The 17,515-nt window shown below is 41.7% G+C and overlaps 1 protein-coding gene across 1 annotated transcript; it reads right to left on the bottom strand.

The window, feature by feature from the left end:
* Positions 1 to 1,548: 1,548 nt before the first annotated feature.
* On the bottom strand, positions 1,549 to 15,781 carry LOC129399920 (uncharacterized protein C2orf78-like). The gene is made up of 4 exons (XM_055121343.1): positions 15,533 to 15,781; positions 8,994 to 9,141; positions 4,521 to 5,297; positions 1,549 to 3,425 (listed from the first exon to the last, which is right to left on the bottom strand). The coding sequence occupies exons 1-4, from the start codon at positions 15,779 to 15,781 to the stop codon at positions 1,549 to 1,551; spliced, it is 3,051 nt and encodes a 1,016-aa protein (XP_054977318.1).
* Positions 15,782 to 17,515: the final 1,734 nt, after the last annotated feature.

The following is a 17,515-nucleotide window of genomic DNA, read 5'->3' as shown; positions in this document are numbered from 1 at the left end:
GACCTATTATTTTAAACCTATTTTATTTTCCTGTTTTTGTTGTTCCTCTCATTTACACAATACGATTTTTCACTTAAAAGCATTTTAATGTGATCCACAAACTTCCCCATGATGACCATTTGCTGTCCCGGTCCCTGCCTTCCCCATTTCTTCCCTTTCATCCATCACCCATAACTCTCCTAGGACCAACGCTTCCCAGCACCGCCTTCGCAACCTCAAGGAGAACCGGTACCAACCGCTTTGGACGTGATGATCTAGCGCGCATGTCCAGTCCGGTACCTCCCGAGTCCCAGCCCCCAACGCCATTCAGAGTTGATTCTTGTGCGAGCTTCAGTTAACAGCGATGTTTAGAGCAGGCTGCAGGCACCAGGGACCGTGGAAGACCACCGAGTGACTCCCTCAAGATAATCTATTTTGAGCTCCCTCGCCAGTAAGGGCAGGATGCGTTGGCCAGAAAGCCAGGTAGGCCACCTCGGGGAGTTTGTAAATTAAAAGAACTTAGTTATATAGACCTCATTGTTGAACCTCGCTAGCAGAATGACCCCGTAATACCGGCTCTGAGTATTGTTGGGAAGATGAAGTGAAATGGTGCGTCTAGGGCTGCTAAACCTAGGGCCTGAGTACATGGTGATTTATCTTTACATGTTCAGGGGGCTGATCTTTGGGCATCCTGCTACAACTGTTCTCTTGGCTTGGTCCCTGTTAAACAGTCATTGATGAATAACTCTGAGGACCCTTGGCCACTCATCTGGTAGGTTCATTCCCCAGTATATGTGTTTGCATCCCCCAGCCATGATCACTATGGATAGACCACCCAAACATTCTAGAGATGTATCTCAAATTTCTTTATTTTCCAGAGGTGGTCATGAGGGATAAAAACAGCCTCCATGAAAGAATTTTGACTTTTCTTCTGGTCATCTTAGATTCATCTGCCTTCCTCAGCCTATTCCAAATGTATTCTTTTAACCCAAACCCCCACACCATTCATTTCTCCCATTCTTTTTTGGAGGAGACTGGGGACAGGGGCATACTTGGCTGTGCTGAGGCCTTACTCCTGGCCTTGTGCTCAAGTTTCACATCTGGTGGGACTCTGGGGATGATATAGGATTGCAAGGATCAAAGTTGGGTCAGCTCTGTGCAAGGCAAATGCCCTAACAGCTATACTAGTCCTCTGACCCTCCCCTACTCTTCTTCAGGCCCATGAAATTTCTCCCATGAATTTCTCATCGGCTCTAAACCCCTGGACCAAGCTTTTTTCTCTTTGTTAAGAGTCTTGTCTCTTTCCCTTTTGTCCTCTCTCGAACTTCCCATTCTTTCTCATCCTTCAGCCCCCACCCCACCCAAATAACAACCACAGTTGACAGCATCTCAAAATTCAGAATTTTATTATCAATCTAAAACTTTAAGGCAACTCTTAAATTTTTAATTTTAGAGTTTAATTTTAAATTTTTAATAATATACCAGAATAAATGAAATGTGTATGGCATTTCAAGTGTTTGTGTACAGCAACCATCCGGTACCTAAAGTGGCACCCACCATCCCAGCTACTCACATTACGTAGCCATAGTACTGAGAGATGTCCATCTCTTTTTCTCTCTCAATAAAAAACTGCACTTTCCCCAAAGAGGTGTATTTGGCAGCGTTCTCACGCTCCTGCTGAGCCTTCCTTTTCATGGCCTCCCGCTCTGGCCTCTGCTCTTTTGTGATGGGCTTGGACATTACTGGCTCGGGAACATTGGGCTTTCTCCATGGAATCGGTTGGAAACGGAAGTCTTGGAGTAGAAACTGACTCTGACTCTGAGCTTTGGGTGGAGACTGGCGCTTGGTCACAGAGACGGGAAGAGGCTCCCGCTGGAGAGAAGTGCTAGCGCTTGTCTTGCAGGGAGCAGGTCTAGATGTGGCAGGCTGAGGAATAGGCCGGCTAGGAGGGTTTGGCAAACCTGGTCGAGATGGGTTGGTCGAAATGGGCTGAGCTGGTTTGGCAGGGCCTGGCAAAGATGCAGTGTTTGGCCGGGATGAATTGGCGGCAGATGGCTGAGCTGAGTTGGTAGAGCCAAGCCTGGCAGGGTGAGCTGCAGCAGGATGATGTGAAGCCAGAGACTGTGGTCTCCGAGGAACAGGTCGAACTCGCGGCTTCTCCATGGTTGGAAAAGGCAAAGGTACCAATTTGACCTTCCCAGGAGGCGGCAGCTCATACTGGGATGGAGACGAGCATTCTTCCGCACTGCTGCTTGGTTTCTGTGCTTTGAGCTGAGTTTTCTCCACACCTTTTCCATCCCGGGTGGCACCTAGCCAGGGTTGGACAGCTGAGGAGGCCTGGAAGTCTCTGGGCTTCTTGGAGCTACCCAGGACCCGGGAGGAAGAGAAGCCAGGCTTTTGATCGTTCTTCTTCCCCAGCGCGTGAAACACCTGCACGGACTCCAGCATGTGCATGCCTAGGCAGCTGCGGGGCTTCTTAAAGGCCTCCTGGCAGAGCTCAGGCTGACTTTTCTTGCGTTTCATCCTGGCGATGGTGGGCTTCTCCTCTGCCTTCACCTTGCTCCCTGGCTGCTTACTCTCCTCAGCTTTCTTAGTGTTTTCTCGGGACTTTTTTGTCTTCTCCTGCCCATGGCTCTTGGTCTTGCTGATCCTGCTGGATGCAGCTTTCTGAGGTTTGCTCTTCTGTTTGGCCATGGTCACAGGACACCTGTCACTCACTGCAGCATTACAGACCATCACTGCTCCCCCTAGCAAGCCTTCGGGGACCTGTGGCTGGATTTTGGCCTTGGGTTCTCCCTCAAGAGGCTCAGAGGCCTCATTTTTGTTCTTCCGGGTTGGATGGGAGGGACCCTTAGTGCCACTTGAATTTTCTTGCACCTGATTCAGAGTGATGGTATCTGTGGTGGTCTCTACCTGCAGATCTTTGCATTGATCTAGGTCTTCTAAGCAATCAAAGAGCTGGGGAAGATGTATGTCTTCCACCAGTGTAGCAATGTCTGCAAAACTACCGCCAGATTCAATTCCACTTTCCTCAAAACACAGACCATTCTTTCCCTGGCCAGTAGTTTCAGTACCAGGCTGTTGCTCTTGGCTGAGATGATCAATACAGGCCAGGAGCTGGTGGATATCAGGGATTTCTAAAGGGCACAGTGGTGGATCTTCGTTTTCTATCGGGATCTGATAGGTATCCAGAGAATTTGATAGGCCAATTTTCATCTCATCCAAATTATTATCTGTGTGTTCCTGATTTGCAGCTGGGGGCAGTGCCAGGTTACTTTGGGCTGGAGCTATTATGGGAACATCCAGGAGCTCTGGTGGTTGGTTACTCTCAAGTATTTGAATCTTGCTACTGCAAGACGTGGCCAATTCTGAAGGTTGTGTCAGACAAAATGTCTGACTGGAAGGTTGCAATGCCAGGGAAGACTCCATCCCCTGGGTATTCATCACTACAAAGGAACCAAGGAAGAAATCAGTCCCCTGAAATTGAGACACTCCCTGCATACCACTAGTGGTGCCACCATTGTGCACCTGCCAACAATGGGCACGGCATTGTTACAGGCTCCTCTTAGGATCATGAACAAGGCCCTGTGCTAGAAAATTGGAGGTAACTGTTGTAGTTCTGCCTCTTGGTCATGTATTGTTTCTTGGTTTTCTTTGTATTTGAAAGAGTTTCTGTGTAAACTGCACTTAAAAATAAGGGACTTGGGACAGAGGGATAGTGCAGTCGTAAAGCACTTGTGCTGTGTGCAGCTGACCTCAGTTTGATACTCAGCTTCACAGAGGGTCCCCTAAGCACCTTCAGCAGTGATCCCTGAGCAAAGAGCCAGGTGCAAGTCCTGAGTACTGCAGGCCATGATTCACATTCTGCCTCCCCCAAACTAAAGATTTTTTTTTCAAGCTAGAGATTTGTAAATTATTAAATGTGATATAGAGCTTAGCATAATATAGTAAATTTCTTCACTTTCCTAAAAAAACAAAAGGAAAATTCATATCATGGAATAGGAGAAGGAATGAAACACCAATTCATCGGGAAATCAGTGCTTAAGTAGAGATTCTAGGTTTGATAACTTTGGACAAGATCTCTGAATACAGGGTGTGTTTAGAATCTTGTACGTTCAAGTAAGGGAAAGTTAATGTGGTACCATCACAATAAGAGTTCTGAAATGTCTTCAGAAATCACAAAAATAGTTTAAGAAATGGAGTTATTGTAACTTTGGTAGTACTGGGGGACTGATCAACTATGAAAATATGGCATTCCTTGTTATGCTCCTGAAGTTTTCTTCTATGAAACCTAGATGGCCATTATACTATCATACCTTCCAATCTGCATTAAGAGCTCTTAAATCGAGTTGAATATAAGATGCTGTAAAATGAGTGAGGGGAGTTTAAACTTAATCTCAGTTTATTTAACTTCAAGTTTCATCAATTAAAAAAACTCAGTTTATTAAACTCAAATGCCACCTGTCTATGGACAGCTTCCCACTTGCAGGTTTGACTCCAATTATTGAATGCCAGATTTCCCTTCTCTCCATTGTACTCACCTTGATAACTCGACTCTGTGATGGGTTGAGCAGACACAGAGTAGTAGATTCCAGAGGTGGAGGCTGGTGGTCGGTTCTTTGAGGGCTGGATCTCCTTTAGAACCATAACCATTTCTGGGGATGAGTTGCTGTAAGTTTGGAGGGCAGATCCCCTACCTCCTGTGTATGTCATGGAGCCATAGGATTGCAGGTAGGGACCAAGTTCTCCAGAAAGGAGAGGTCCCAGAGTGCCCTGATGATAGTAATACACCTGGTTCCCGTCCTGGTAGGGAAGCGACAGGCTGTGACTCTGATTTGGAACCTGAGATGGTGTCCTCTCAACAAGACGGGCAGAAAGTGATGGGTACACAGACACCGTGTTGTTGATATCTAAGGGTTTCTCATAGCGAGCTGCCATAGACATGGAAGAGACAGCTGTGTCCTGGTCAAGGACAGTCACAGTATAGTCTCCCATGGAAGACTTCTTTTCAGCACTTCCTGCAATATCCCACTCCAAAAGACTCGGGTAGGAAGCAGCCGAAGTGGATATCTGGCTCTGGCCAGACACTCCAGACAGCATCGTTGTGCTAGAATGTTGGTAAAGATAGGCACTACCCATCAGTGGTTGGAAAGAGGTGCCAGAGGCTGAGGTCAGGAGCCAATCAGAACTACCAGCTGGAGCAGATACTCTGGAGTAGTTGCAGACACTTCCTGTGAGGGAAGCTGCATTGTTCACCACGGAAAGGGGAAGCTGCAGAGAATGTGCAGTTCCCAATACAGATGGATTTTGAAAATTTTCTGTAAGGAACAAAAGGGTGATGAAAAAAATCTGTGAGACTGATTATCTCCTAAAATATTTGAGAGGAATATATATACATTAATTTTATTGAATCAGCTTGAGATAGTTTAAAACTTTCATGTTTGGGTTACAATCACACAAGAGAGGAACAATATTAACTTAAATCTTTGGCTATAGAGAAGCTTCTAATATCAACATTCAACTGAATTACCAAAAATCCAACAATTTTGGGTGGTCAAAAGGCTGGCACTCTTTGTCACTTTGTGTATTTGGCACCGTGCTCCCAAAGTGAAACAGAGCTGTAGAAGACTCTGGTGATGTTTGTACATGGATTTCTTGCTTACAGCTAGTTTCTCCTTGCCCTAGCTTTACTTGTAGCTTGATTGCCTATTGAGCTCATAGGTTATTTTCTAGAATGGAAGCATTTTCAAACCAGGGAGTCCTAAGAGAATTACTAAGATTTAATTGGAAAAGAATGAAACCTGAGGCTCAGAGATGGCATAGAGACTTGTTTAAGTTTTGCAATAATTTTTACTGGGTGTGGGTTGGGGTAGAGTTTGGACCAATACCTGGCAGTGATATTGGGCTATTCCTGACTCTATACTCTGGAGTGACCCCTGGTAGCACTCAGGAGACTGTATGCAGTGACAGAGATCCAACTGGATTGGCTGCATACAAGGCAAATCTCCTCCTATATTATCGCTCTGTTCTTATGTATTACCAGATTAGAGAACCTAAGCATGTGAACTTTCTTGCCAGGATTCTGCCTTGATCACTAAATTCCAGAAATTAGGAGAAATATATCTTACACTAACATATGCATTTTCAGTCATTACAACTATTACCATTGTAATCTTCAGGTTTTCATTTGGCTTGTGCAGTTCATATCTGTTACCTCCGGTTCACAAATGACTCAATCTAGTTGATGAATTAAAGTTTAGCAGGTGCCTTATCCTCTCTCTACTATCTCTCTGTCCCTTATGTACTACCAGGTTCGAGAACCTACGCATGTGGATTTTCTTGCCAGGACTCTCCTTTGATCATTACAATGGCAGAAACTAGAAGGAAGATACTTTACATTAACATAGGCATTCGGGGTCATTAATGCTATTACCACCCATTGTCATCTTCAGGCTTTCATTTGGCTTGTGCAATTCGTATCTGTCACGTACAGTTCACATAGACTCAATCTAGTTGATGCATTGAAGGTTAGCCACTTACCCTGGTTTCTGATCCTACATCAAAAATGAGTACTTGAGTTTTTCTCAAGAAGTGCTTTTGGAAGGAAGACTATTATTTAAATTCTCAGCCTCAAGTTGCTCTCCTGCAAAGTAGTTACTAACAACTCTAATTAACAATAATATGCATACATAAATAAAGTTTGTCTATTTCATGTGATTTACATGGGAAGAAGTATAAAGATAAAGAAAAAATCATGCAATATATGTATCACAGAACTGAAAAAGAAGTATATAGGTATTAATGACATCTGGACTAGGTAGCAAGAAGCATAGTGCAGTAAGTGATTGAGAGCAGACCCAGGAGTACACCCTGAGTCACACTGGATGTGGCCCCCAAACAAAAACAAAGAAAACAGTACCATAAGTTTATTAATTAATTGTGTGCCATGTATACAAGATGAAAACAGTATTCTATTTTTGCAAAAAGTGATAGTCAAAATATGCAATAGAAGGCAATTTTTGAGTGCCCACCTTACCAGTCCATAAAACAGAAAAAATTTACCAGTACCGTACATAATAATAAGGAAACATAATAAAAGTGATTGCGTTTGGTAGCCAAATATATGTTTTAAATGAGTCAAAAGCAGGATGAAATATAATAAGTACTAGAAATTACATTATTATTCTCATTCATACCTCTCAATACTAAGCAGCAAACAACTGGTATTAAACATAGCATATGTTTAATAATCACACAAGAAGTAAATCACACAAGAAGCAGAAAAGACCATTTAGAAAATGGTCACAAAAAATTTCAAATTTATTTTCAAAACCTAGATTACAGTTATATTTGTCAACCAGAAACCTAGATTACAATTTATTTTCAAAACCTAGATTACAGTTATCTTTGTCAACCAGAAAAATGTCACTCCTAAAGTTTAAGAATGATCACCAAAATCCAATTAAAATATATTTAATTTAGGAAAACTCAGACTCCACACAACTGAGATAAATGTGTAATTACACATGTGAGACCTGACTTTTCTATTTCTTCTTAGGATCTAAAAACAGATGTCAACTATTTTCAAAATGCTCTCATGTTAGGAAAAAACTATTTGTGAAGAGACAAGCAGCCTTAACTTGGAACCTACATATCACACAAAATAATCAATTCTCCTGATTCAAGTTAGAAGATATCATTTCTTTATGATATGATACATGTAGCATACATGCAGAGCATACATGTAGCTTACAAACTAGAATTTAATAAAAATATTGACAATTATGTTTCTCCCATCCCCCTGATAACCAGTATTAGTTATTCATAGGAAGCATCATTTCTGAAATGTGTGTATATTCAAAACTGTCAAGTGTCAACTGTGTTCTAAGGGATAAAGAATAGAAACCACCAACATGGCTTTCTGTTAAACAGTTTTTCCTACTGGTACTCTACTCAAGGCTTAGTATACTTTCTAGTCCTAGCAGCCATTAAAATAAACTGCTTTGACTTGCTCTCAGCATATTTTACGATATTCTTTCTGTTTTGATTTGAAATCTTTTGTTCTCTTCAACATTCTATCCCCAACGGTTTCCCCTTCCTTGGTAAATCCCATCCATAATCTTTTTTTATTTCCTATTTGATTTTCTCTCATATCATCCACTTTTTCTTGGCTTCTGTTAGTCAATGCTTGATGAAAATGACCCTAAATTTCCTTACCTTTGAGGACTTGCCTCCCTACCACTCAGCACTCCACACCTTCCCCACACCCCAGTTTTTTTTTTGTTTTTTTTTTTGATAAAAAAAAATTTATACTTAAGCAGACATTCAAATTTTTGTTACAGGAGCTGGAGAGATTGTACAACAAACAGGGAACTTCTACATGCATCAGACCCAAGATTGAAAATCAGTATCACCACATATGGACTCCCTGAGCTTAACTGCAGTGATCCCTGACCACAAAGCCAGAAACAATCTCTGGGAACGGTGCCCCACACCCCAGTTTTACTTATCACTTAGTTTAGATAGAAAACTCAAAGACACATGATTATTACTTTGAAATAGCACCAAATTTAAAATCCTAAATTATAAATACAGGTAGAGACACCGTTACAGATAAAGCATCTTGGTATACATTAACAGTTTTCTACAGCAACTACATTTTTCTGTTTCTGTCAAAATACTGTCTCTGATTTACTTTTTTTTTCATGGATATCATGTACAAATCACTATTAAAAGGAAAAGGAAACACAGAGAATGAACACTCATACAGAAACATGTATTTGAGCTTCTAAGTCTGTTTAAAATATAATATAGTAAATGAGGAAAAAAATCTTGTATTTATGAGAAAGTGAATGTCTAAAATCACACAGGAAATGCCAAAGTCAAGCTAAAATAAGGCTTATAAAATTCTAGTTGAATACTTTCTTCCATTATTACATGTTTTTTTTTTCCTTGACTACTAAGTTCAGGGATAAGAAATCAAATGAAAAGCTTTGAAAAGTATTATTCCTTACCTGACATGGTCAGAGAAGGGGAAATATCAATGAAAGGTAGGTGAGAAGAGGAGACTATACTAGAGTACGTCTGAACACTGAAGTGGAAGACCACAAGTGTCCAGTACAGATGACTGGTCACTGGTGATTGGTCATTGGTCACTGGTCCCTTGCGATGATGATTCAAATTTGTTTACAAACAACTGCATGGGAACCCCAAGATTCTACCAGGTGGTGGTAGGTTTGGTGGGAAAATGATGTCATAAAGCAGGCAGTTGAAAGGGAGAGGCTAGCCAATAAGGAGGTCAGATTCCCAAGAAGGAGACCGGATTGGATAAAGAGAGGCTGAAGTAAGCAGGCTAGGGAGATGGAATCCTACAAGACAGTTATAACAGTTTCACCTTCCTCAGACTTTTATGTTATGGAAATACTCCTATTATACTAATGAGCTTACAAATTTCATTAATAAAATCAACAAAGTTACTAGGTAATCATTTATATTGCCTAGTTAACCAATACCATTAAGTTATTACTGTAAACACTGCAAGCACTGTCTACCGTTGTTCATCAATTTGCTCGAGCGGGCACCAGTAACGTCTTCATTGTGAGACTTGCTGTTACCGTGATTGGCATACCGAGTACGCCCCAGGTAGCTTGCCAGGCTCTGCCTTGTGGGTGGGATACTCTCGGTAGCTTGCCAGGCTCTTTGAGAGGGATGGAGGAATCAAACCCAGGTCGACCACGTGTAAGGCAAATGCCCTACCCACTGTGCTATTGCTCCAGCCCAAGTTATTACTAGTATATTTTATATAATGTTTAATAAAACTAAATTATATGTTTGTGCTTTGTAATTTACATTATGACTTACTTTAGGATTAGGAATTGATGGATTATTATGAGAAATCATCCCCTAACAAAAAACCCTAACGTTAGAGTATTCCACTAGCAAACATGCACGCAGGAAAGAATAGTAGGCAAGGATAGAATAGAGGACAAAGTATCTGCCAGCTGCAAACTTGTGCCAGGAAAACACAGACAAATACTGTTTACAGTCGTTTAGATTTAGGGGACAATATGGCAAAAACTAAAATAGAAAACTGTCACAATCTTATTTATTTCCTTATTTTGGTTTTGGGCCTCACCTGGCCATGCTCAGAGCTTGCTCCTGGCTCTGCACTCAGGAATCACTCCTGGAGGAGCTCAGTTGACTGGATGCAAGATAGGTGCCCTGCCCACTGAACTATAACTCCTGCTCCAACAACTTTATATATATATATATATACATATACATGTATATATATACATATATATATTCTTTTTGGGTCACACCTTGCAATGCACAGGGGTTACTCCTGGCTTTGCACTCAGGAATCACTCCTGGTCGTGCTCAGCGGACCATATGGGATGCTGGGAATCGAACCCGGGTTGGCTGCGTGCAGGCAAATGCCCTACCCGCTATACTATCGATCCAGCCCAACAACTTTATATTTTAAGGATGCCTACTGATTCTCTGTGAACTACACTAGCCTCTCTCTCCATGTGCCTAGACGTTGCTGTACTTACTAACTGTCCGTGATGTCTCTGTCAACTTCAACAATGTCTCACCTATTGGGCTCTGGTGGGGTTGGGGGAGCAATATTGCATTATATTGACCTGCCTGTTATATTGACACCACAGATAGCTGCCAAGGCGACCCTAAAGCTTGGAAAATCCAGGTGTTTGTCTACTTATGTGTTTGTCTCATTCTCTGTGACTGACCCCTGCTGGATGGAGGTTGAAAGTGACAATCGGATTTGGCACAGTAGAAAAATCAGTTAGGATTGTTGCCACAAGATACATTTAGGTAACTACATGCCATAAAAGACACTCATAAAATTAGTAGGAGATTTACAAAACTTTTGGGGAACCCACACTTGGTGCTCAGGGCTTATTTCCTGTTCGCAGTGATTACTCATGGAGGCTCAGGGGACCATATGGGATGCCAGGTTTTGAACTTGGGTCAACCATTTCCAATACAAGAGCCCTACAAGTGCTTAACATCTCTTAGATTCTTTATGAGCATCTAGCTAGTCAATTCCCAGTTTCAACATAAGATCATCTTACATTCCCTTCAGTGCTCTCCATTATTGTAAAGCTGCATTTTGGGGAGTCACTATACTAAAAAGCCCAAACTGTTTGAAAATCAATGTGGAGCAGTAAACAAGGCTGGGCCTGTCTAATTTAAGTCCATTTCTAGACGTTGCTATCTTCGGAACAGCAACACACGTTCTATTAAGAAGTATTGTGTTTATTTAAGAATGAAATAGAAGGGGCTGGAGCAATAGCACAGTGGGTAGGGCGTTTCCCTTGCAATCGGCCGACCCGGGTTCGATCCCCAGCATCCCATATGGTCCCCTGAGCACCGCCAGGAGTAATTCCTGAGTGCAGAGCCTGGAATTGCCAGGGTGACCTAACAAGCAAAAAAAAAAATGAAATAGGAAAAGATCTAAAAATTTTATATGTTGTTGCTGGAGCACTGTACTTTTTTTTTTTACAAGCTATTATGTTATTGAAATGTTATGTTTTTTTCTTTCTGTGAGTGCTCTAACAAATCACCTGGAAGCTTAAACATCAGAAGAAGAAAATATCCCACACTCTCCTGGAAGCCAGAAATTTAATATGCAGATCACTGGGACAATGGTGTCAGCCGGGATCCATGGCTTCTCTAGAAGATCTTTAGCCTATATGTTTCTTTTAACTTCTGAAAACTGCCATGTGGCTTGTCTTGTGTCTAATACACTCACTTCTTGGCCGCCATGGTCAGACCTTATCTTCTATCTGCATCATCTTCTTCTGCCTCCATTTTGTAAGAACAAATGTTATTCCAAGTTTTTATTAAACAAAGGAACATTTGCATGTTTGATGATCTCTTTGAATTTCCATTATCCAGTCTACACCATGATATTGATAGCATCTAAAACTACATGAATGGGACTTGTATATTGTGTGTGTGCATAAATGCTTTTAGTTTTTGTGTTGGAGCCACACCTGATGGTGGTCAGAGCTGCTTCTTGGCTTTGTGCTTAGGGATCACTCCTAGAAGGGCCCAGGAGACCATATGGGGTTCCAGGGAGCCAATCTAGTGTGTAAAAACACAAAAAAGAAAAGGAGAGCAGGTACCTGACTGCACCGGCCACAGGGCAGTGGCGCTGTCTCTCCCACCACCCACGTTCGGTAGTCCCCCACCAATTCCCCACCCCGGGGAGGTTGATGGCGATGATGAGGCAAGTGAAGGAAGGAACGAGGCCAAGCTGGTTGGTCTCAATTGCAGTTTATTCCAATGTCCTCTCTATAAACTCCCGTCTCTCTCTCTGCTTCTTCCCCCGAACCCACATTCTACTTCATTCTCCTTCTCCTCTGGATCTGGATCTCGATCTAGCTTCTCCAGCTCTGGCACTGGGACTCGCCCTGGGACTCACCCCCAGCCCACTCTTTCAGCCTAGTGAAATCCCCCAGCATGAGGGGTTGGGGCTTACACATAGGTGTGGTCACAATCAATGGGGTAAAGTTCTTTCCCTCAGGGAATGATTCTTCTAGGACAGATTCTCTTTCATCAGGACACCCATCCAAGAGTGGAATCCCATGGGTGTGTTTCTACTCTCCTTGTCCAAGTAACATATAAGTATTCATAATATTAACCATTTCATATGGACATAGCAAGAGATGTATTAAGCTTATAGAATTGCTCTCCTGGGGTCATCTCGATCTCAGACTACAGTGCTCAGGCCAGATGAGTCTTTCCTATCCCTAGCAGGGTCCTAGTCTCGTCGTTGCTTTTGGATCATGACATGACATGTCCATGACCAAGCTCTTAACATATAGCTAAGTATAAGGCACTTATTTTCCCCTTTTGGGGTCACACCCAGCGATGCTCAGGGGTTACTCCTGGTTCTGTGCTCAGGAATTACTTCTGGCGGTGCTCAGGGGACCATATGGGATGCTGGGGATCGAACTCGGGTTGGCCGCATGCAAGGTAAACGCCCTCCCCGCTGTGCTATTGTTCCAGCCCAGCATTAAGCACTTTTGCCAGGCTCATCCGATGCCAGGATATCACATAATTCACCGCTTGCCTGGGTCCGTCCTGTCCCTCGTCAGGACCCTGCTTTTGGTGGTGCTAGGAAGTAAGGGCAGCTGAGGTTTAAGTCGAGAAAGCAGATGCCCGGGAGGAATAATATTTGGAGCCAATTAAATCCCATGTTACCAAAGCATATTAACAACTGTCTTTCTTTGTCCATACAAAAAGGATATTGTTTTAAAGTAAACTATTCAAAAGACATGAGGAGAGGAGCAAGACAATATTAACTTACCATACAAGTTCACTGTCCTAGCAAGGTCTGACCTTACAAATTAACAGAGTCTGATTAGGGGAAGAGCTGATAAACTGGTAGAAGTGGTTACAGATCAACAAAGGAATGGAAGTGACTCGGGAGCACTTTGATGGGTGTGACTAATATACCTAAGCTCCTAGTGGCAAGGGGAGCAGGACATACCAATGTAGTCTAGAATTGTTTAGAGATTATTACCAGATAAGCCCAAACTCTGTGGCAAGGGAGAAAGGACAAACCAATGATATCCTACACCTAGGCCTACTACATGCAAGGCAAGCACCCTACTCTCTGTACTATGTATCCAACCACTGTAAATATTTCTTTTAGCCTAGGTGTGAGAACTTCAGGCCTCTGTGCATTTAGAAACTGTGGAAAACTCTCAAATGAGGTAGACCCATACAATAGAACATTAGTCATAGGAGGTACTGACACACTATAGCACAGATGAAATTTGAAAGCATCAGGTTTTGACAAAGTCACAAATGGCAAATATTTTAGGACCTATGTTTATAAGTGTTCAGAGAAAACGCATTCATAAAGACAGAAAGATGAGTGCTGCTAGGAACCCGAGGAAAGAGAGAGTAGAAAAGTCGGTTGCTAGAGATGAGGCTGTTCTTGGAAATGATGAAAATGTTATGGATAAAATAATGGTAATCATTGCAAAACTAGCAAGCATACGAAATGCCACTGAAGTTAGTCTGAAATGGTGTATGCAAAAATCTTTATGCAAATGTATATTTTGATAGGGTAAAAGTTTCTCTCTCCTTCACTTATTCCCTAGAATTGTTAAACCGGACTGAGATCTCCCTGGAGGAATCACACGAAGACAAGCTGCAATGCAATAAGCAAAGGGTTTTTCTCAGCTAGCTCGGCTAGTTTGAGGTAGGGCCCTCATCCAGCTCACTGACATGGGGCAGCCTTCTCTGAATGAGTGGCCCCAAGTCTCAAAGTGAGGGCCTTTTAGACCTTAACATTATATAAGAGGGACTTTTCACGGGCCAGCCTTTTGGCCACAGTCGGAATGGCTTTCCATTACTTGTACTTAGCTGATTGGTTCTATGTTTTCATCATAAAGGGGTGTGGGATCTTGTCAAATGCTTTCTCTCCCTCTATGGATATGATCATATGGTTGTTTTCTTCTCTTTTATTGATATGATGGATTATGTTGATTAACTTGTGAATGTTAAATCATCCTTGCATTCTAAGGATAAATCCTACTTGATGATGATGTCCTCCTTTTCTATTTTGTAATGGCAGAAGTTGACCTGTAGCTAAGTGCATCTGATGTATCATTAACCACATGTTTTTTAGCCACAATATCATTCTTATAACACAGGGTATCATAGCAAATAATATGCGTATAAAATTATAAAGTCAATAATACCATACACAGTATTCAGTACGTTAGTGGGTTTAACATATGAAGATAGACCTTTCAAAAATTCTTCTGTATTAATGTCTGGTTCTTTAATTTTTGGAGCTTGCTGTATACCTAAGATTTCTTGATGTAATGTTAAAAGATCCAGATTGTCATTAGCATCATGCCAGAGACCTTCAACATGATTCTTAATTTTTTCCCATGGATACATGGTATTATTGTATTTAGCATTAGTTGCACAAATCCAAGTAAAGTTAGATGACATTTTAGTTTCCCTCGTGTCTGCAATGCCTGTACCTCATCACCCATAACTTTGACTACATCCCATAAGGTATTTATTTTTTCATCCTACTTTCTATCTATAGTTTCTGGCAGCCTTAAAGCAGTGCTCACACTTTTAGATGGGCTCATTGACTACATGCGCTGTTTGTATTGAATGTAATAAAGCAATTCCTGCTGTAGTAGCAGTAGCAATTATACTAATCAAGGCTAAAACTCCAACTACAATCAATCCCACTACCCTCTTAGGTCTAATTCATACAGAGTTTGTAATACCACCAATGATTTTTCTTCAGTCCAAGGACCTTAATAATGGTAGGAATCAATAAAAAAGAAGGTTGTTTTAGAATTAATACTTGTTTCCCTAGACCAACACTCATAATACAATTATTGATCGTACAATTATTACATGTTACATTCCAGACTCCTGACATATAAGTAATATTAGCATATCCAAACATAAAAACCCAGGGGGTCTGTACACAAACTTTAACAGACCCATCAGTTTGTAATACCATACCAAGAGAGAATTGTACATTCTGACTTCCATGAGGAGAGTTCAATTCTTCTACATTGTCCAGATACGATTCATTGTCCTTTCCCATAGCTAAAGCCACTCTCCATATTCCCATCTGATGACCTTCATTCGTCAGTCCCCAGGGTGCATCTGCAATTTTCCAGTTGCCATTCAAACTTGAATCTTGAGCTCGAGGATGCCAGCAGATCCACGTGTAGTTCCACATAGTCCAGGGACTGTCCTGAAGACTGCTGCACACTGTCCACATCGAGACTAGAGAGGCTACAACAGTTTGTGTACAAGTCTCTAAATCTGGTGGTAAATAAGATCCAGTGTAGGATCGAGACCACTTAGAAAATCCTGTTGCAAACAACATTGGTAAGATTCTTCCAATATAGCACATGATCCTGCAAACCCAGACATCTTAAAGTTACGTTAGCAGTTGAATTCCTTTCTAAACAGATGGGCACTCCCCTAGATATACCACTAAGAGACATATTTGTCTGATGCCATGCAATATGACTAGCTCTTGATCCCCCAACATACTGAGTAGCATTGTTATAAAACGGAATCTGTTCCCCTGTCCAAGTTTCTAATTGAAACACAGGAGGATCTGGGACAAAGACCCAAAAGATCTCACTCTGGACCAGTTGTGACATTAATGTCATGGTGGCTAACAGTTGGCAGAGCCACAACAAGGATGGTTAGTTCTTGTGTGTTGGGGTTATCAGTATCTTCCTCATCTTCCAGCGAACGACTTGCATCGGCCAAATCTTGTTCTTCCTCTTTTTCTTCCACTTGCTGGACGAATCTCGCAGGTAACCATCGCAGTTCATTGTAGATTCTGGAAAAGACACAGGCATATCCTTGTCCATACATTAATACAGGACTAGGTTCATACCATTGATGAGTATTTGGATCTTTCCACTTGGCCTGAGCAAATTTTTTCTTACTATTCTGCTTCCAGAAGCAACATGCAGCACTAGAACTATCCTTGTTTAAATTTTTTAAATTGTGGACAAGTAAGGCACGAGATAATAAATTCTGAGGTGTTTGTTTATAGACTTCCTTACTGGATCCCCTTTTTCTTTTATTTTATGAAGCATGACATTCAAGGCCTGATTAGCTCTCTCCGCAATAGTCTTTGTGGATTATAATGAATTTCAATAGCATGCCTAATATCAAATATATTGCAAAAGTTTTGAAATGCTTTACCAGTATATCCTGGTCTGTTATCAGTCTTATAAGATTGTGGAATAGCAAATTGAGCAAATTTTTTTAAAAAAATTAAAATTTGATTCAATCACCGTAAGATAGTTACAAGCTTTCATGTTTGGGTTACAGTCACACAATGATCAAACACCCATCCCTCCACCAGTGCATATTCCCCACCACAATATCCCGGGTATACCTCCCCTTTTCCCACCCTCACCCTGCCTCTATGGCAGACAATATTCCCCATACTCGCTCTCTACTTTTGGGCATTATAGCTTGCAACACAGACAGTGAGATGTCATCATGTTTGGTCCATTTTCTACTTTTGGCATGCATCGTCCATCCGAACTGGTTCCTCAAGACATCATTTTCTTAGTGATCCCTTCTCTATTCCATCTGCCTTCTCCCCTCTGCTCATGAAGCAGTCTTCCAGCTATGGGGCAATCCCCCTGGCCCTTGTATCTACTGTCCTTGGGTGTCAGCCTCATGCGATGTCATTTTATATTCCACAAATAAGTGCAGTCCCTCTATGTCTGTCCCTCTCTTTCTGACTCATTTCACTTAGCATGATACTCTCCATGTTTACCCATTTATAAGCAAATTTTATGACTTCATCTCTCCTAACAGCTGCATAGTATTCCGTTGTGTAGATGTACCAAAGTTTCTTTAACCAGTCATCTGTTTTAGGGCACTCAGGTTGTTTCCATATTTTGGCTATTGTGAACAGTGCTGCAATGAATATATAGGTACAGATGTCTTTTCTACTGTGCTTTTTTGCATCCTCAGG

Source organism: Sorex araneus, chromosome X (assembly GCF_027595985.1).
Source record: "Sorex araneus isolate mSorAra2 chromosome X, mSorAra2.pri, whole genome shotgun sequence".
Taxonomy (NCBI): domain Eukaryota; kingdom Metazoa; phylum Chordata; class Mammalia; order Eulipotyphla; family Soricidae; genus Sorex; species Sorex araneus.
This window is presented reverse-complemented; position numbering and strand designations above follow the sequence as displayed.